The sequence below is a fragment of the Rhyacophila brunnea genome, unplaced genomic scaffold, assembly GCF_057557595.1.
Source record: "Rhyacophila brunnea isolate RB1 unplaced genomic scaffold, BYU_Rbru_1.0 scaffold_2, whole genome shotgun sequence".
In the NCBI taxonomy this organism is placed as follows: Eukaryota; Metazoa; Arthropoda; class Insecta; order Trichoptera; family Rhyacophilidae; genus Rhyacophila; species Rhyacophila brunnea.
Genome location: NW_028232859.1, coordinates 25,846,533 through 25,868,887, shown reverse-complemented (window position 1 = coordinate 25,868,887; position 22,355 = coordinate 25,846,533). Strand labels below are relative to the sequence as shown.

Sequence of the window (22,355 nt, the reverse complement as noted above, 5' to 3'; positions counted from 1 at the left end):
ATATTATCAATGTGTATAACACATAATTTATTTTGTACCATTCAAAATATACTTCGATGCCAACCTATTTCGTAACGTAGAAAATAGATGGCAGTAGTAACGAACAAGATTATTATGCTTTCTAATTTTATTAGTATGTTTTATTCTTTTGAAATACTTTAGTGTCTGTAATTTTTAATGAATTGTATGAATTAGGTACTATTAACAAAATGTTGAAATCTGTTAGTAGTAAGCCTCGTAACTCCATTATTTGTTATGAAAATTCAAGTGAATGACATCTATAATATTTTTCCAAAAGTATAAAGTTCATAATAATTGTGTATTGTGTTTTTTTCTGAAACCTTTCAGCATAATAGTGCTGGTGCTGCTAGATGTCACTGTAAATTTTATTATATTCAATTGCTGATAAATAAAATATTGTTTATATTATATAATATTATTATGTAATATTTTGTCTGACTACAAGGTTGAGTTCATTTTTTTTATATAAATTTGGGTCTTTTCTTTCTACGTCGTCTTCTAAGTGAATATTGGTGATCACTAATTTTACTTGTCATCGTTTTCATCGTCAAATTCAATTGATCGTATTTTTGTCCGTGTTCCCCGGTGTGACAATTTTAGTGAATATATGTACATACTTATATTATGTGTCATTTCAAAGCGTACCTACCTACCTTATCTATAATTATTGTCAGTACAAATAATAAATTAATACATTTTATGTTCGTTTTCTTGTAGTGAATACACGGGCTCAATAAGATTATAAGATTATTTACCTAATTAGTAGGTAACTAGTATAAGACTTCTTAACTGACTGTTTAACTTCACTTGAAGTAGGTATTAGTCTGTTACGTTAAGTATGTATTATCTGTCTGCCATTTTTTTTCTAAATAAATATTTTGAAATATAATATATCGGTATGTACCTACTCAATTGTATAAATACTTATTATAATAAATCAAATTTAATTAGTATTCGCTATCAAAGTTATTGGCCAACTCGTAAAATAGATTTATCTATTTCTACAGTGTATCTACGCACTTTCAATATTGTGATTTTCACAATCTAACATACTTAAATTATATTGTATATTTTTTATAGGTTGTTTATAATAAAACTTTACCATTAAAAATAATATTTTCGTGAATTTTAATTTAATTACCAAAAACAAAATGTACAATTAAATTATAAAAAAATAAGTAGGTACTTACACAAATAAAGTTTTGTCATGTGAGTAAACAAAGTGGAACACATTTTATTGAAATAACAACTCAATGGTTTTGAAAAAATATATTTTATTCATTATTGCATATTATGTTTATAGTATTTTACTATTCTAGCTTTATTTAAAATAATCATTTAAGGTGGGTTGAATAGATTCACAATCTCAATACTTATAGTAACTACACAATATAATAATTATTATTGTTTAATTGGTTATCCATTTATAAAACGGATCCATTATTATAATTAAAAAATAGTAAGTTATACATTTAATTGATTGAAATCAAATTTGTACCTATACATCTAAATTATTATGTATTTATTATATATTAATTATTTGACAGCTAAGTGAGCTAAAATTGTAATATTTAAAAAAAATATTAAAAATTTCAGAGGTAGTTACTTTAGCGATGTTATTTTTAATATATTTTGTGATTGACACCCTTAAACAGTGTCGTTGTTTGATTAAAAATAAATAAATAAATAAAACTAAATATATTTCTGATCTTCGTCAATTTATGATATTTCTAAAATTGGTAATTTCTACATAAATAAACAGTTTTACTATATGTTGTGGAATCTTTCGTTACCCAATTATTTATACTATTGATCAGACAATGAAAGTTTTCCTTTCGTTTCCCGGTTTACACTGCGAAATTAAAACTTCAAACTCATAAAAAATACACTTTTCGCACTTAACATAAATTGAATAAAGATCACAGATATACTTAATATAATGGCCAGCAAATCTCAAACGTATTTTATATAAAATACAATAATTTTAAATTTGTTATACATATTTAGGGTGAAGTTTATTAATTATTAGTAATGTATAATCAAAAGTATTTGATTGGCGAAATATTAACAAGTTTATGTAAGTATAATAATTCGTCGATAATTTCTTGAGTGCATAGGTAAATAGTTATTAATTTTGTAATATATTTTTATTCAAAACCTTTATAATCGACTTCTACCACGTAAACACCAGTTAAATTGATATAGAATACTATAACAACAGTTACACGGTTTTAGTTTTTTAATTCATTTTCATTTAAGAAACTTCTTTTTAGAAATTTATTTATATTATTTTTCAGCATTTCGAAAATTTAAAAAAATATATCAGTACCTATATTTTATTGTAAGTACCTACATTTAAAAATATTATTTTCCCTTAATGTACTCGGCATTCAATTAAATGACGTTGGTACCTATTCACTCTTTTCAAGGGTCAGAAATATTTTTACCTATTAAATTATCGCTATATAATATTAAATACTGTTATTATAGTAAGCACATAATATAGAGAATGTCTTATTATTTGTAGAAGTTCAATAATAATTATTGAATTGTTTTGTGCTTGTATTATTGTAAGAATAGTGCAGTCACAAGAGTTCAAATTATATCAGTAATCTACAAATCAAACAGCAGTAAAACAATCTCAATGTTGGTATTGTTAACACGACGCGATAAATTATTGCTCATAAAAAAGTAATATAAAACTATGCTCTATTTTCTCAAAAATAGGTAATTAAAATAGTTTTTCACTTTCATTAAAATATAACACTACTTAAAATAATATAAAGTAAACATAATATTACTTTTTATAATCACAGGTGTGCAAATTCTCTCAATTCGCAATTATCTAAGTAAACTGGAATGAAAACTTTTTTTTTAATATATAAAAATACAATTCGATAGTTATAATATATTGCTTTGAAGTTATAACATCCTGAAAGTTCGTTTTTATTCATTATATAGTCATTTTTAACACTTTACTATTCATTTTATGTCGTCTAAATGTATTTTCATACTTCTAAATTTCAGTACATTATAATTACTATAGACTAGAAGCCTCAACAAGCCAAAATATGATTTAACACAAAGAATAAGTGTCATTTTAATATCGATTGACATTCTCTTGTAATTTAAAGTCTTCGGTGGGCTTGTCTTTTGGAGATGATAGAAAGTTTTGAATTTCCAAAAAACTTTTTCCTTTAGTTTCTGGTGTGACCCAGTACAAAATGAAAGCCATTATTAAAGTCATTCCTGAAAGTCCCCAGAAAACTGCGACCACGCCAAAATTGTCATTCACTACTTGGTATAATTTCACCATTACAAAACCTTCCACGGCTGTCAACACTGACAACATGCAAAAAGCTAGTTCTTTAACGTTTGACGAAAACATTTCGCCTAATTGTGTTGAAGGCACAGGACTCAAACCAAAGGCGAAAAATACTTGCAAGGCATTCAACATGATAAATGGAACCCAATCTAAATTTGGAAAATCTTCAAGATAATGCCTCTCGTAAAGAAATAGATATGTTCCCAATATTCCAGTTGAAGCTGCACATCCCAGAGATGAAAGCAGAATTAGGGGTCGTCTTCCCCATCGATCGATGAAAAACATTACCAGAACTCCGACCATATTCCCGATCACTGATGATACAATTACAGCTAAAGCAGGTGAAAACGGCGAACCTGCTAAACTGTATATTTGCTCTTGATAAAACATTATAACCACTGCGCCACAGACTTGTTGAGTAATAAAACTGACGTTAATAATAGCCAAAGCTTTCGGATTTGGTAATTCCTTCAGTTGTTTGCAGCATTCTGTGAATGATAAGTTATCATTTGCTATTTTTCTGATAACCTTCATTTCTTCTTCTACAGCTATCGGGTTTTTCTGTCTTCGGAGCCATTTAATTGACTTCTCTGCTTTTTTTTCTTTCCCCAGACGTGTGAGGAAGTATGGTGAGTCGGGCATGAATAATATTGATGCCAAAAGTATAACAGGAAATAGAGACGAAATTTCTGCCATCACTCGAATCGATACGTAAGGTCCTACGCAAGAAACAAATAATGCTCCCAGTCCCATTGAGAGTAAGAAAAATGACATCAACGCTCCTCGGTTATGATTTTCAGCAATTTCTGCGACGTATATAGGTGTGGCAGTTTGACCAAACCCTACGCCAATCCCTGATAGAAATCTCGATATGTATAACCATGTTGGACTGTTCGCAAATATAATCAGCACGAATCCGGCCAAGTATGGAAATGCTGATACGACTGTCGAATGTTTAGGTCCTAGGTATCTTGATAGGTATGATCCTATTATAGGTCCGACCGCACATCCAATTGGTAAAAATGATGCGATCCATGAAGCCTGGGCATTCGTTACTTCGAAGGGTGAGTCCGGAGATTGCAATATGGCTAGTGACGGTGAAGACCAGCCGAACACGATGCCGGCTGAGAAGAAACTGAAGGAAGCTGTTGAAGAAAAAGAAAAGATTGCTATTAGAATGCGACATATATTTTTTTTAAATAGATTACTACATACTTATAAGTAAAATAATATTATACTCGTATATAGAGTAAGGGATGGGTTCAAACGGGCGTCAAAATGCCTCGTCGACATCAAAACAAAACGCTGCGTCGGTAACATTGTGACGTAGCATCAATAGCTCGTTGTAGCTGAAAATATTTCCAGTCAATGGTAGAACTGATGATGACATGAACTCTATACGGCCCCTAGGCTATATTGAAGCAGTACCTGGTGTTCAAAAGTTTGTTATCGCGGGTCACTGCCTTACATAATAATATGTATGGTTGGCGTTTTTGTAGTACGCTCATCGTTATGGAGCCATTCGTAGGTACATGAGGCAGATGATATCCGGCTTTTAGCTACGTCAACATGGCGCCAAATTCGTTGATATCAGCCAAACTGATTTCACGCAGCCACACTTCCAAATGTGGCGTCGCAGGCTCCATAATAATATATCAGGCAAGGTATGAACTCAACCACTGTCAACAGTTTTTATATCATCTCCAGCACTGACTGCAAATATTTTGCACTGTAAAATCAGTTTTTTGTTTTGGTGTCGTCGCAGCGTTCGGCGTTCGTAATCACCGAGCTTGATAATATTATTTATTATGTACCTACTGCTAAAAGGCGCAGTAGAATTACGCCGCATTGACGCCACTAAAAACCACTCGTGTGTATGGAGCCTAAACAGCCACTCAGTTAAATGCTCTATTTTGAATCGATAGTGTATTTGTTATGTATATGTACGGTTATAAATAAAAATCGATTACCAGACAAATTTTAATCAAATTGATAATCGCCCAGTGCATAAAATTAAATGGATAAAAAACCAGAAGCCATAATTATTATTCTTTTCCGTGAAATCATTTTACAGAATATGTTTGTTACGGACAACAAGTTGCCCCACAAACAAAAAGTAGGTAATGACTTTGGTTATCGATTTGTTGGGCGACTATAATTTTTTTAATCTACATTATACTTGTAGGTAAGGTAAGTAGTTACTAAGAATCGGATGTTCAAACAGTTTCCAGTTATGTTCTTTTCAAATATACAATTTAATGTTATGTGCCTTTATTTTACCAGTATTTTCTGTTTTATACGCTGCAAAAATTTTAAGTCATTCACCTATAATCTACAATATACTTACATAATGATAAGTAGGTAGGTATGCAAATTTATTTTTTACAATATCAACAAAAACAATGCATAAGATTTAGAAGTAAATTGACAATTTAAAAAAAATACGTATTTTGTTGTTTAGCTGATAATATGAAATTCGGACACGTAGTTAGCTACATATAAATCCACAATCTAATACTGTGATTCGTTTTTACTTGTGCGATGGTTGCATGTGATCATTGCTCTAAACGCATTGAACAATTATTAATGCATGCACCTACTTATCTCATACGCGATCATCGCATATTAAGCAAAAACAGCACGTACCTAAATGCCGATCTGTTAAAATCTCAACTTTTGTAGTGGTTAGGTTAAATTTGGTAATGAACTAGAAAAAAGTATTTGATGAGCCGAGATTATAGCATGAACGTATTATATGCCCAAACCCATATAATTATTATAAATAGGCACATCTATACTATGTGCCTACTATAATAATAAGGTAACCAATAAGGGTAGATTTATAATGTAATTAAACTTATTAAGAACATAATATTATGGGAATAGGCTGGACATACGCATTGAAGAAGATATAACGATGTATGTACAAAATATAGTCATACAGTGATACCAAATAGGTAGAAAACTTGTAAAAGATAAACCCAAGGGTTACTGGATAGACGAAATAGTTAATGTTTGTGAAAGTACGTCTATATTCAGTGGCGAGTTTAGGGATGTGGATGCGTGACACTCCGACTAATTTTAAGACCCCTCCTGGTGGTTATTTTTGTGTAAAAGTACGTAGGTATCATATGTTTTTGATCTCATGTTATGGGCCACTTTGTGATAATATGTTGTATTAAATTTATGATAAACACGCATATTTATAAGATTCTGATATAATTTAATAATTTTATGACTGGCTTGAACTGTTGCATTATCTACGTCAAAGAAAATTGCCTCAGCGCATATCCTAGAGGTGATGAAATCAGCTTGGAAAGTCCTTCATTCAGCAGTGGATAGGTACAGGCTAATAATGATTATATTTATATCGGAAGTTTATAAGATATGTCCTTTAGTATATAAAAATAATGAAAACAAATAATGGTATTGAAGGTAATTATTGTATAATATTATGTATAATCATATCATATAGTACGATATGTACATGGCGTATGAGTGTATTCATATAGTGCTATGTTATGATAATAACTGATTGTCCATAATAGTCTATCACGTTATGATATTATGTACCTATTATTAAAATAGTAGACATATTTTTATGTTAACGCTTCTCAAAATATATAGCTATTATGTAGGTAGGTGAACTAATAATTTTATATGATTTTCAGTAGATACCAACGCAACTCTAGTTTAAACTATCTAACCACTTATTATATTTGATTTATTAATAAAATAATAAGTGCCTAAAACGCTATGACCATAAGATAATAATATATTCATATGTTTACCATGTAGGATAGGCTTTCAACTAAATTCACATAGGTGTGCCGCGTACATTGGTCGGCGTATTGGTAATTTGATGGTATAGGTACTAACTCAGTCTGAAATGAGGTCTATTTCGCTAAGATGGAACAGTAAGCCAAAACTTAAAGTAGAGTTTTTCGCGCGTAATATAATTGCACATAAAAACATAAACTTCATAGAATTATATTCTATAGAAAGATAATAATATAATATTATTATGATACTAGAATTTTTATTACCTACATTCAATAAACATAATACATTAATTGACAAGTTCACACATGTCTTAAAAATGATAATACAAATGTATTATTGGGTATTGTATATTACGAGTACCCATTTACATTTAAATGTCCGTGGGATATTTTTTTACAGTCAAAATAAAATTAATTAAACTCTTAATTTTTCTAGGTTAACAGTGTTTTGTCTTTTGCTTATTATATAAATAAATTATATATCACATAGTTATTGAAAGTGCGACATTGTGAAAAGTATCTATCCCGCGCACACTAAATGAACTCAACATTTCAATGGTCTAGAAAAAGTTGAAGGAAGCTGTCTTTATTACAATTTTCCTTTTTTGCAATGCAATAAGTCAGGGACAAGGTCAATCTTTTTCATAGAAAACAAAAAACCTTGCAAGTCATTGGCAAGGTTACTGACCAGATTATATTGTGACAGCATGTACATTATAAACTTAGTATTCTTTAATTAATGTAAATAAGTACCTACTATTGATTTTATCGTATGGTGTTGAATATCAATAAAATTTTAGATAAGTCGGTTAAAACACAAGATAGAACAATGTCAGAAAGTTAAATACAATTAATAGAATCAGTTGATTAATTTAATAATAATTATATCCCAAGTGAATGTAGGTACATGTAAAGCTTTAATGGTCATGAAATTATTGTCTTGATTTCTAAAAACTCACCATGAATAATGCGACGTCAGTTACATTATTCGTCGGTACACACTCAAATCATTATGCGATGTTTACTAAAGTTATGCTATTAGATGCTGTAACAATATCATATTTTTACTGTTATCTTTTATTGTAATTTGTGCTTTATTAATTATTGCTATGATTAAATACGTAACCAAACAAGTCAACCAAACCGGCGAGTTTCCTAAAACAACTATGACAACAGATGTATTGTAAAAATGATAGAGAATTCGCAAAAAGACAATACACAGGCTCTCCACACCGATAACTTACTGAGTTGAAATGCGCGACAGTACTCAATGCACAGATTCCTATACTTTTTACCAGATTTCTAAATTGTTTCTTTTGGTCGTTAAAAAAACTATTCTCAAGATTTGCACATAGAAGATAGCTTGGAGAGCTCAAGTCTCTCACCAAAGAATAGTTGCCAATATAAACTATATCACCATCTTAGGACTCTTAGGAGATCGAGTTTTTCGTATTTATAAAAGTACTCAGTGACTATTTAAAAGATACGTTTATAGTGGCCAAGATTATTACCAAATAATATATTATGGAATATATCTTCTCATATTCTTTTCTCATATAAGTACTTAATACATCGTTATTATTTGCTCTTTATAATATGCAGAACTTAATAATGACCATATTCCGGGTGTTATTTTTGATGAGAGAGACTTTCTTACTAAATTATTTATTCATACACAGACACCCAATTAATTATTATTACTTTAATTAGTATTTAAATATAATCTATGAATAATAATGGCAACATTGCATGATTAAATTATTGTCTATTGAAGAGACATGAAATGCCATTATGAATACTGATAATGTGGTCTTATAATACTGTAAGTAAGATAGTATTCTAACTGATATTATTCTTTGCTATTTCTGTAATGTTTCGCATCAGTTCAATAGTCTTTAAATGTATGTATTGATAACCCTGAAATCACCTATAACGGTGTTAAAGAGGAAATAAATTATCATACTGTTATATATAAGAAAGAAATGTTTTGATGTCTAATAATATACATATTATTCTATTCGCATAAATTAGTAACAATCCATATTGTTCTGAGAAATAACTGATGTCGTATATAAAGCTATGCCGTGTCAATTTGATTACCTATTTTTGTACATATAGGTACTTGAAAAATCACCAGAATATTTAAATAAAAATATATTACTAGTAAACAATGGATACGTTAGGGATTGCAATATCGGTATTTCGAAAACTGCGATCCTGGTACCTTCTCATCGATACCAAAATACCGGATTTAAAAATATAAAATACCGGTATTTCCAGTATTAAGAAAACAGAGAAATAGAAAAGAAACTATATGTACCTAAAATAACTGAATCATTCGACAAGAGAGTGAAATAATATCAAAATAGTTCGAATTTTGATCCAGACGGAATTTTCATTCCTTTTGTGCGGAAAAGTTGACAGAGAAAAAAAATTTGGGCGTCGTAAAAGAATTTTCTAGTTATGTTTTTATGAATACCGGTATTAATACAAGTATTTAATATGAAATAATAAAATGCCTACCGGTATTGAGGTTTTCATTCATTATTGCAATCCTTAGGATACATGGAACTGATACGAAAATATTTTTATATGTTATAGTTATTTGCTACAAATAATTAAATTTTTTTTTTTTTTACAAAAATATGATTATTTTTTGTATAATATCCCTGCTGTCATACATATATTTTCAGTTACCCTGATAAGTTAATTAAATTAAGATAACAGGTTATAAAAATATTAAGTTATTATTCTGTAATTTAATAAAAATAATTATTTAGGTGGGTGAGTAAAATAATCGCGGCGTCAAATTAGTGGATTGACTTTTTATATAGGTACCTAACCTTAGTTGCAAATAATTTATTTAAAATACATAAAATCAAAATAGTCATTTATGGATTTATGTATGTGAGAGCCCGACGGATATCAAAGGTACGATTTCACAGGTATGGAGGTTCTTTTGCGAAAATTTTACCGGTGTGACACACGGCCGTTGAACTTTTAAATATAACAATAGTTTTGATGTCAGAGTTTATAAAAATATTTGTTTTCTTTTAAGAGATTTTGGTATATTATGACAAAGCAGCCGCCTCATGTGCTACATGAAAAATCGCCACTGAAACAGTATCTACATACTTTTAATTTATCGAGGAGTGTATTATGGTAACTACATTTGAAAAATACTCCTACAAAATCATCGTACAGTAAAAAAAAAATCGATGTGTGTACTTATATACGCGCGCTAGAAATTATACTTCTTTGGCGTAACAAAACAAAACTTGTGATAAACTAGATTCTTTAACTAGCTCTTAATTATCTTGTTAAATTACACACTCAAGAAAAAGCATCGCTTATTGGAACGCCGTTGGTTTATTTCTATATACTTTAACTTATATTACTAAGTTATATAATGGTTTCTCGTTGTTTTTATTTTTAAAGTATCAACTACTACTCTTGTTTGGCTATTTGGCTATTGATATAAAATTAAGCTAAGAATAAAAGTATTTCGAAAAACATGTTCACATATTATTCTCTAATATGTAGCAAACATATTATTTCGATTTATATACGATGAATTGTTTTCTTATTAGCAAAATACTATGAGTCAATGCGTAGGAATATATTGACGTTAGTCATATATTGCAATAACATTGAGTTACTCTATACGGATGATATTTGTTATGCAAATAATATGTTATAATATAGGTGCGATTTAGTTTCAATGAAAATTTTAATTCAGTTAATTTATATTTGCATACTTTGCAACCTTGTCGAGAAATTCAAGAAATTACAGTGTTATTGACCTTTCATTTTATCCTCTGAAGCATCCAATTATTCAGTGACAGAAGAAGGTAGATTTATATTACCTATGCAAGAATAAAAAAATATATTAACGCCTTAATTGTATATTATTATCGATGAAAATGTATGGAAGTAATAATACTAGATATCGATAAGGGTCGCATTTTTTACTATAATACTTATCTTGGGCACATCACAAAAATGTTTCTTAGCCAATCTTTTTTCCGAGACATAGATTTTAACAACTTGCTCAATATATTGTTAAATCGATACTCTGGATTTAAATACACATAAAAAAACAACATGTAAAATTGCCAGACATAGGCTTTGAATTTAGGAATCGTGAATAAACAAGTCGGTATAATTAATACTAATATAGACACATTAAATAATAATGTATTAGTTACAACCTAATTAAATAGGCAGGGCATTACATTAATCGCCTTAATAAGTAGATAATAATATATTGATATTCTAAAATAAAAGTATTACAAAGAACTAATGTATAACATAATAATATTGATGTGCAGTTTATGGTTTCAATAAAAACATGTGAGATTGTGCAAATACGTATTCGATATGTATTAATTATAATTTATTTACGCCCATGATGGTCGAGTGGCTTACGCGTCGGCTTATAATGTCGTGGGTCCCAGGTATGGAGTATGGACCCAATATATTGAGCAACTGGCTGACATCTATTTCTCGTAAAAACAAAAATTTATTAATACAAATCTACTCTGTTGAGGCACATAATAATATTATGATCTTCTTAGGGTCGGACATAATAAAAAAAAAATATTTATAATATTATTCAGTGTTATTCAAGTACAAAAAATGCGAAATTTTAATTTATAACTACATTTCTAAATTTTATCAAAGATATTACGTACAGCTCAACCATTTTTTTCTTAATTTGATATGTAAATTAACCACATGTAATATAAATCAAAATATTACCTGTGTTTTATTAATCTATAATCCATGTAATCTGATAATCTACATATTAATTACATGTATCATTTGAGTTATCTTGATTAAACATCTTGACATATTGTTGACGAACCGGTTTGAATTTAATTAAAATCAGGAGAAATGTCATAAAAATAATAGGGTTTCTAGATTTTTTATTATTGTAAATTTTTATGGGTAGGTATAATATGTAAACGTGCAAATAGATATTAACCATTTTTACGAAATTGCTAGTGGTTAATTGGACCAAATTGTTAACTGTGCTTTTGATAAGTGACGGACGTAATGCCTTAAGTTTTTAAGATAATTATCATACTTATCGTAAAATTTAACGAGGTTGTCGCACGACATGTTGCCAGTGTGGACCCGGCATAAGGATAACATGGAAACACGTTGTGAATGCAATACTTAACTAACAACCGATACAAAAAATAAGTGTGTGTCCACAATATTTTTTGACCATTGAAATATATAGCTTAGAAAAGCTTTAGAAACACAAGTGTAGTAACTATATCGATGGGTTAATTTAGAGATATTGTTTGTTTAGTTTTGTATGTTTTTAGAAAAAATATTTGAAATTATTATGTATTTGAAAGAAGTAATATCCTCTCATCTATACTATATGTAAGCCGTGGTAAACTCGGTCCATGTGTCATTTTTGATAAATAAATCTGTTCACATCCAAAATAATTGTAGGTATATAGGTGAGATTACCCCGGAATACAAATCCCTTTCCCGTATCCAAGTGCAATTTTAAAAGGCATTGGCGCGATATTTAAATCCTGGATATGGTGAAAAGGCGGCCGGGAAGAAAAATAAAATATGCAGAAAACTAAAAGGAAAACGTGTCGGATCCAGGATGAAAACGGTGAAAAATCCCACGCCTTTGTTCTGCGTAATTTATAATACCTAAGTATATTTTATATTTTCCCCAATAACTTCCCCTTGACTCACAATCCATTATTACAAATTTTTGTTTAGTTTTTCGCATCTAAGCATAATAATGTTTGCCACCTCTTCCCGATTTGTATGAACAAAGTTTTTTACAGCATAATGATTCAGATTAACTTGTATAATAGCCAACGTTCCCTCTAATTTTTATATTGTGTGTGCGGATCATCAACGCATCTGAGCAGTGGCGTAATTAGGGTTAGATTCACCCGTCAGTAACGGGCCGTTACCCGGTGCGGTAAATGTATACCCCCCCTCCCACAAATATACACACAATTTTTATTAAAACATATATTTTAATGATATAGTGTTTCCGCTTGACGTAAAATTTCACTTGCGTGCTCGCGTTAGTCGCACTTGATCTTCGTCTTCCGAGAAATGAGTCGAACAATTGTGCATGTGATGTTTCGTGCATTCGAGCAAAACTAAAATTTGGCAAAGGAAACTTTCTTTTACAATATTTTTGTGTGACGACTGTGCTGGGGACGAAAACACGTGTGCGGACACATTTTCGTAGGCCCGCACATGCGCACACCTTACAGGGAACATTGATAATAGCTTATTATTGCTAAAAACTGGACGGACGATATCCGTGCACTACACGATATTTTAAGAAAAATAGAAAAGTAGCTTGTTTGTATAAATATTACGGTACGCCTTTGCCATAAAAGAGTATTATTGATGAACTTACGCAATGTAGAAAAGTAATTCATGCGTGTGGTATGTGATAGATAAATGCTTGGAAAGTGAAACTTATAATAACTTGCATGAACGATATTCCGGTTACGATTACGGTTGTTACTATTATTCTCTTACCAAAGTAATTATTACTAGTTACCTACACGTATATTTCTTAATACAAACATATCAGACATTCAACACTTCGTGTAACAATGATAATGATAATAATATAACTAACTTGTTTAAAATCTACAATATTTATTATAAAATATAACATTTTATGAATTCACATTTATCTTTTCAGTTAAAAAGGGTGTATTATTAAAAATATTTCAAATTTGATAAAAAATAGATATTAGGTATACGATAATATGATAATATCGGTGCGATTTATTTGTTTTACTTTTATATGAGTGTATCTAATCCATTGTTTGTGAAACGCTACTCATTGAATGTAGTAAGACTACTAAGTACCCATCTATTATCTATAAACTATTGTTTATCTTATTATTAATTTTATTTAATGCTATTTCGTTATGATAAAATCAAAAATAATAATAGCACAATTACTTTTATTTTCTTTTGAGTTATTATTATAGAGGTTTTTAACATTTTAACACTTACATAATGTCATTATAAAAATGTATGTATAGCCAGCAATTTCTTTCGTATTTCGTAATATGTCATCGATATATTAGTTTTCAATTTTTAATCGTACCTCTATATTAAATTTCATAGTTAACTTCAGTTTGTAAATTGCACGGCTTATAGTACCCACAGCGTAGCTAGTCACTTAGTGAACACAAATATCATTGTCACTACTCTCCACTAACTCTCCACGGACCGTTTATATTATCGTTTTATGGAAAAAAAACTGCTTCTACATTATTTAAAAGCACCTATAGTATTTTTATTGTTTGTAGATGCTCTCATCATGAACCAGACGTAGAATATTCATTTTGGCAAGTGACATGCTATACAAATTTGACTAGTACTCGTGATGATATACCAAGTGTTTGACAGCAGCTGTTAAAATAATAATTGTAGCGCAAGCAAAAATATGCAAGAATACCTACTCGAAATGTAAACATTGCAAAATAATGTAATATATTTTTAACGGGGTCAGCAGATATCGATAATACCTACCAGGAAAATAATGTAATATTTCCCAGTGAAATGCAACCTTAACGTCGCCACATATCATCTTTTATGCATGTAAATTCAATATAAAGAATGTTAATTCTCAAATCTTGTGAACTATCCGTTGAATTGTAGGTATATATTATCTGTTATTAAAAAAAACTAAGAAAAATAGATTAACATCTACAATTTTTAAGTTTTGTTTTAAATGATTACAAAAATATACATGCACTTGATGTTCTATCGTCGATACATTCCAAATTTATTTTTAAAGTTATAAGTTCCCAGTTATTTTATTTTATATTGGTACGTTCATATTTTTAAAAATGTTTTCGAATAAAATAATTTTAAATTACGTATTATATAGCATAATCTTATTTTTACTGATTCGGTGTATAATCAAAATGTCGTGCTAAAAGGTCAATGATAAAGGATAAGACATTTTTTTCGTTTGAATTGTAGAATATTTGCATACAATAAACTGTGTATTTTAATTTGTTTTGAATTTTAATAATACAACTTTTATAATAATTCATGAAAATAAAGTAAGTATATAGGGTATAAACAAAACTTACAATATTAAATCGAAAATATTAAAATAATTATTCATTCGAAGACAAGCCGAATAATAATAAATTTATTCAAAATCCACTACTCATGACATACCTGAATATTATACCTTCTATTTAGTAGTCATTTTATTTTTAAAAAAGTACAATATAACTATATTATATTGTGTCGCATTATGTATAATAAACGTATCTATTTCGTTGAATTTAATAGCGAAACGATTCTTCTACCTGTCGAGACGTTTTTGTTATCTGAGTTAAAATAGTCAGTGCGCTGATGTGTCTATTCACAGAAATAAAACCAATTATTATCATCGGTAACAAATCACATTTAATTATTATGTGATTTCAAGTATTTTGAGAAAACTAATAAATACTTGGTGATTTCATAAAAAATCGCGTTGTAATCACGAATTCTAAATAATATTACTTACAGAAAAAACTAGTTATAAAAAAAATATATGTGAAACACAAAGGAATTTGAAAACTATTATTTTTTTTGTTAATTTACGACATTGTTAAAAAAATGTCTTCAAGGTCCCATAAAAAATAATAAATCACATAATTTTCAAAAATATAAAGTGTATTTATATGGAAATATTCTTATAACAAATAAAATTTAAATAATATATAGGTAACTATTCGAAAAATATACTTACACCTGTTTTTACTATTAAATTAAGCATAGTTAGGCTTGAATAAAACTTTTATGTAAATTTAAACCAAAATGAAAAATTTACACTGTACCTACCAATTTTTTATTTTTCACTACCAAATACCAAAGCTCATACCACATTAGGTTCATTTGCTCTCATGCGCAGATATTTTAATGGATTCATTACATTTATTAGACATTTTTACATTTGAGACACTGTAACAACTTTTAAGATTAAATTTCTAGATAGAATTTAATGTTAGCAATCTAAAGATTTTTTGGATAAAAATGATTAAGAAAATGTTTTATTTACTTAAAATAAATGAATGTCAAAACAGCTGTTTACAAGAAATACTTAATAATATGAGAAAAAAGGTTGCAAAAATTTGCATTTATACAACATAATAATGCAGACACCAGACAGAATACAGTGATTCCGAACCGCGCTCCGCAACAATTTACTAAGATTTGCTAATAAAGCAGATAAAACTTGTCATAGGTACCTACTTTTATTCTTTAGTACTAAATTCCGTTTCATTAAAATTAGTAGTAAATTTTTTATAAAGATATTTTTTAGAAAAAAAGGGATTAGTAATAAATATATATTTCAACACCAAGGAAAGTGAACAATCGAACACGTATTACACAATATAATGGTATTTACATTAAATACATAGGTATGTTAATATTTATAGGGATGGGTTCCCCGAGATGCTATAAACATATTTCGAGTTTTCCTTCAACCCAAAAAGGATTGTACCGATTGACATAATATTATGATAATACGTCAATCATTGTTTACCATATGCTAATATTATATTTCTTCTACTTTTGTTACAAAATGCTGAAATCGTAAATGCACATAGGTAAATAAATACACCTATACAATGAATCTTAGTTGTAATGTTATTAATTCAGTATTGATAATACCTTTTAACTATGCAATATTCTATACCAAGGTCAAAGAAAATTTCTATTTGGGCGTTAACATAAGAATAATAATTATTATTGAAAGGGTCTTCGAGGTCGCATGTAACGAACATGACACGACGTGGCGAGAATGCGTCTGTCGCCTCACACGCGAAAGTAAGGCGACTTCGTTGAGCAGGCCATGACCAAGGAAAAAAGATATCCAACAATTAAAGAGGCATCTTTTCAACAGACCAGAAATAAAACGGGGGGTTGTAGAGGTATACATCGATGGTCGAACTTCGTTGAAAGAAACATGGTTCTGATAGTGAAGTGGTTTCATAGAAATGGCCAACATAGGATTATATGATAATCTAACATTTAATCAAACTAGTTATATGAAATTATACGTACGTATAATAAACAGTTTAGTAGTAAGTTTTATAAATATTTTGGTTAATTATTTAATATTTGAGTTTTACATTATGATAGATGTATTGGTGGCCACGGTGGCCGCGCGGCTTAAGCGTTGGAATATAACGCTGTGGGTCCCACGTTCAAATCCTGGGTCTGGCAAGTACACATATTGTTTTTCAATTTGTTTCTGTCAGGGTATGGACCTAATAGGTTGAGCAAGTGGCTGACTTAAAGCTGACAAAAAACAAAATCTGTTAATACAAACCTCTACTCTGTGGAGGCCCTTATGATCCTATTAGGATTAGACATGGTTGAAAGAAAGAAAAGAAAAGAAGAATTGCTCTATTAAATAAGTCCATTCAAGAAAATTGGGTTATAGCGATAAAGTAAACCAAATTGTAGAATAACAAAAAACTTTGGAGTTCTATCACGTAAATGCTAGAATCAAATAATTAATAATACATATTACCTATACTAAGTTTGGTATGTATCTAAAGAGTAAATGTATATTTAACGACTTTTTTTCTTTACAATATTTTTTAGCCTAATCACATTTAATAGTAGTTAACTACTCATAAAACAACGATAGTTACTGTACAAAACTTTCTAGATACAGTTTGTTCTACAAATATATTGGGCTCATACTCATTATATTTAATATGGAATTGTCGTATAGCATTTCTGTTATAAGTACAAAATTATAAACAAAGTTGTTCGGGTGTGTGGATAGTCAATGTGTCATCATTACGCTATTCAATATTGCAGTCATGTCGAACAATGATGATTCCACCTGTGGTTTTTTAGGAGAGGAAACATCGCGGTTTTGTTTAATTTACATCTCATTCATAATAGAATTCAGACAGTGTGCCATCACATCATTAATAATTGTCACTAAACTACTTGATGGACACAGTATGAATAGGTTATGGTGCTGAACAACTAGTGCCTTATTGTTGTTATATAAATTTAAATGATCAATATGAATAATATTTTTGTATTGACTCGTAACACTCTTCAGTGATTAAAAAAAATATAATGGAGAAAAGGATCAATAGGTTAAGAAAACATCATTGCATGCAATCGTATTTTGCAAATAAAATGTTCAACTAAATAAAATAAAATTGTATAAATTCAGTAAAAATATTCATATTCAATAATAATTGCATTCTCGCTATATTCATAGAAACGATATTATTATTAGATACATTACCTACTAATAATAATAATAATAACAACAATGTTTGGTGATTTTACACGATCGGCATTTACTTTTTTATATTACTTTGAGAAATACCATTTTTAAGGTAATTTTATTAAATCTAAATTGTGATATTATAACCATGTACCTCTCTTTGTCTTTATGATTAACCTGTAAGTAACTAATTCTCATTATTTTTATAATCTCATCTAGAGGCACCGTCATTTTGATTATAATGTTAGTAATAACAATTTGAAATCGGCAAGTTAATCGTAGAAAGTAGATGAAAAATCAGAAAAGAAACAAAATAAATATATTCATCTCAGTTATCTATGATCTGAGTTGATCTCATAATATTACTTATCTATGGCATACTATTGTCAATACTGATGGTCGAATATCAAAATATTCGTATTTCTCAGTTCATTTCATCATTCCATCATTCCTCCAATTACACGAACAGTAATACTGATTGTATACGGGTTGCTTTAGGATTAGACTGAATATTCAGCCAACTCTGCTGCAGATGCAACTGCATATTTGAACGGTTACCTTACTTACGCATTTAAGCGACGAGAAAAAATTTGAATTTATATACCTACATACTATAATAATTTACTTGCGCAGGTATAATAATGATCGTGTGTTAAGCAGAGACTTACACAAATCTGAACCTGAGTCTGAGTCTATGCAATGCGAAAAGTGGCTAAATGGTATTATGGATATAGAAAAATTAAACAAAATTTCGAATAATATATTTAACTTCACTCAGAATGTTCGGAATGAAATATTGAATAAGTAAGTAAGTTTTTCACTTTTCTTATGACATAATATTAGAGTAACATCAATGTTATGTAAATATTTTTTTGGCAACAAAAACAAAAATAATTCTTTATATTAGTCATATTATGTACTTACTTAGATAATAAAAAAACATTATTGTATTTGGGGAAACTTCATTAGCTTATTATTTAAATGTATTATTTTGTCACTTTTCGCATTACGTGGACGATACAGCCATAATATACCTAATTATGGAAAAAAATGCGCAAGTATACCGCTCGAGTATACAATTTCGTCTGAAGCCGGCTTTACTTAACATGTCAAATTTGAGTTAATGATCTTGCGAATGGTAACAATAATAATAAGTAAACAATAATATTTTTCTAAGATGTGTTTTTTGGTTAGATACATCAATTAAATTGTATTGTATTTTACTATAGTAATCAAAGGTTATAATGATTGTGTTTGAAAATTAAAATATTGTAGATACCTATATTAGATTATTACGATTTAAATATTTTCTACTTTTGTAAGCTTTATCGATTGCATAGTTTCAGAAAAAACATTATGTAGATTCGGTGGCACTTATACTAAATAAATGTTTGTATAATTTATACCGTGTCATAGTTAAAATTATAATATATTCGTCCATTCATCTGAACAAAGTAAATGATCAATGGAAAAGTATTAAGAGTGTCAGTAAATAGTGTAAATAATTAAAAATTCTACGTAATGTTTGCGGAATATTCTTAAAGTAAATTTACAAAACAAATTCGTCAAACTAAACAGACTGGTTGATGGAATTCTAATAATAATATAGTATGTCATTGATTTTGGGAATTTACTGACGTCGGAATAAATATTTAATTGCAATCTGATATTATATTTTATATTTAAAACAATGATAATGACGATTTTGAAGAGTTGACGATAATATGAAAATGTATTGATAAAATTAAGGAAATGTTTGATTTTCTGTACCTGATATCACAGCTAGCCATTGAGGCCATTGTTTATTCTTGTTTTTCTTTTCTTCAGTTGGATAAGAAGGCATATTTGAAGTCATTTTGATTTTATCAAACGTATCGATCATTAATTATATAATTAAAAACACTTAGCGAAAATACAATTTTTACGAAGATTAATAAAATCAACAGAGTATACAGTCTTTAAGAGCATACTGTATATTATCTGGTTTTAAGAAACTGCAACACACATTATTATTCTTATGAGTTCACCATACAACTGCATGTATTCACTTTGTATTATCGCAATGCACGGGATTAGTAGAAATCACTGAATTTAATTATTTTTAATATATTGCCAATTATGACCAAGGCAATAGTATTATCTAAAGACGTTGACTTTGCTTGAAAATAGATACGAGACTGCGTATTGTAAATTTTGTAAATAGTAATGTTATCGTTTTATGATCTTGAAAATATTATTATCATTGTATTTGATGTTGATTTAGTAAATTGCTTCGGATTACGAAGTATGATAATTTAAAAGTTCAAATAGTATACGCGCTCTCAGGAATATTGTTTGAATGCGGCGGCTTAGCTGTACGCTTCGTTTAAATAATGCGGCCTGCGCACGAGTTCCGTTTTACAGCCCGGTTGAGTTTGTTTTGATATTTTATATTTTATTTCGTGCACCGTGAGGACATTATTTTACATGCTTGACACTTTCAAGTTCGCGCGACATGTAACTTGCACATCGATAAAATCATTTAGCTGTATCTTTGGAAAGTTCAATGATCCAAAGAAAGTATACCCATTCTTTTGGGGATTATCTGACACCTAATATGTTTATTATTAACTACATATTATTATTGTATCTCAGCATCTAGTTTTTTAGCCATTACTTATGTATCTTACTTAGCAAAATTAAATTAAATGTACTTATTTCCAATCCAATCAATCCAAATCAATCCAATTTGAAGTCACCTAATTCTATCATTTCACCACATTAGTGTTTCCCAACATATAGTAAACAGTCGAACTATTTACTTTATCTGCTGCATGACGGAAATATAACTTGAAATGTATTTTCATGAATCAACTAGCAGATAATATTATCAAAAATTAAAAAATCATTTTCTCACAAAATTTAAACACAATAATCTTTCAAGTGGACAAGACAAATCATTTTTAAAATCAAATTGTCATAAAAAAGAATTCGTTGTGAACGTTCGCCTTTATTGCGTTTAGTGTGTAATATGTGTAGTTTGCCTATGTATTAAATATGATTTTATGCGCTTGTGAACTTTATAATGAAATAGATTGTAAGTATATAAGAATATTATTGAGAAATAGCCCCTTGCCTTACGGCGAAGTGCTGCGTTACTGTTGGTTTTCTGGTAGCATCTAGCGACAGAAAATAAAAGATGCGTTTTAACACAATTTTCTTTTATTACAATGAAATAAAATAATGTAAATCAATGATTTTTTCAAAAATATTGCTAAAACATCTGTGAGAACTTATTATAAATTATTATCAATTTAATGATAAAAATATCCAAAAAATAATATTATGTAACGTTAAGGCAAAAGTATACAATGTATGCATATTTTATTTTATAAAAATGTCATATGTATCAGTTAATCTCTGTAATGTCATTGTACTTTTAATGTTTTGGATACGATAAATTTTATTAGTACACTATAAAATAGGTGCCAATAAGATCACAAAAATATTCAACTTAATATTACTGCACTAGCGTACTACTATGAATGATCACAAGAAATTTCATCTAAACAGTTTTAATTTTGTTATTTTTTGAGTATATTTTTGTTCAATTAGGTTTATCATTTTTGGTACAAAAATAGCCAATTCGTATTATGTAACAGTTACACGGATTTTTTTTAAACTTATGGTAGAAACGTTAGAAAAAACTATTATACTTTAACTCATTTAGTGCTAACAACGCGACTGGCGCGTTTGCATTACCTGGCCATTAGATATAATTAACATAATATTTAAATATTGTAATTAAATATTAATTAACAGGTCAGCAGTAATTGTGTTAAGGAATACAATACTATAACAAATAAATGTTCATTTTCGTAGAATACATTATATTACATACTATAAATTAATGTGTTTGTACTATGAATAAGTAATTCTTTCAGAATTCAGATACAATAAA

General features: G+C 29.0%; 1 protein-coding gene across 2 annotated transcripts; it reads right to left on the bottom strand.

Annotated features, from left to right (window-relative positions):
* Positions 1-1,382: 1,382 nt before the first annotated feature.
* On the bottom strand, positions 1,383-20,838 carry LOC147072115 (facilitated trehalose transporter Tret1-like). 2 transcript variants are annotated; one of them, XM_085946731.1, is made up of 2 exons: positions 14,158-14,527; positions 1,383-4,491 (listed from the first exon to the last, which is right to left on the bottom strand). In XM_085946731.1, the coding sequence occupies exons 1-2, from the start codon at positions 14,165-14,167 to the stop codon at positions 3,122-3,124; spliced, it is 1,380 nt and encodes a 459-aa protein (XP_085802857.1). In that variant the 5' UTR covers positions 14,168-14,527; the 3' UTR covers positions 1,383-3,121. The 2 variants fall into 2 exon arrangements, with proteins under 2 accessions (XP_085802857.1, XP_085802856.1); XM_085946730.1 differs by lacking the exon at positions 14,158-14,527 and adding an exon at positions 20,186-20,838 and having other exon boundaries at positions 1,385-4,491.
* Positions 20,839-22,355: the final 1,517 nt, after the last annotated feature.

What these genes read in the sequence shown, in the direction of transcription:
- LOC147072115 (XM_085946730.1), bottom strand. Translation starts at nt 20,297, where the DNA reads ATGATCGATACGTTTGATAAAATCAAAATGACTTCAAATATGCCTTCT. An exon ending in ATGGCTAGCTGTGATATCAG is followed by an intron (nt 4,492 to 20,185) that starts GTACAGAAAATC and finishes TTTCTTCAACAG; the next exon opens with CTTCCTTCAGTTTCTTCTCA.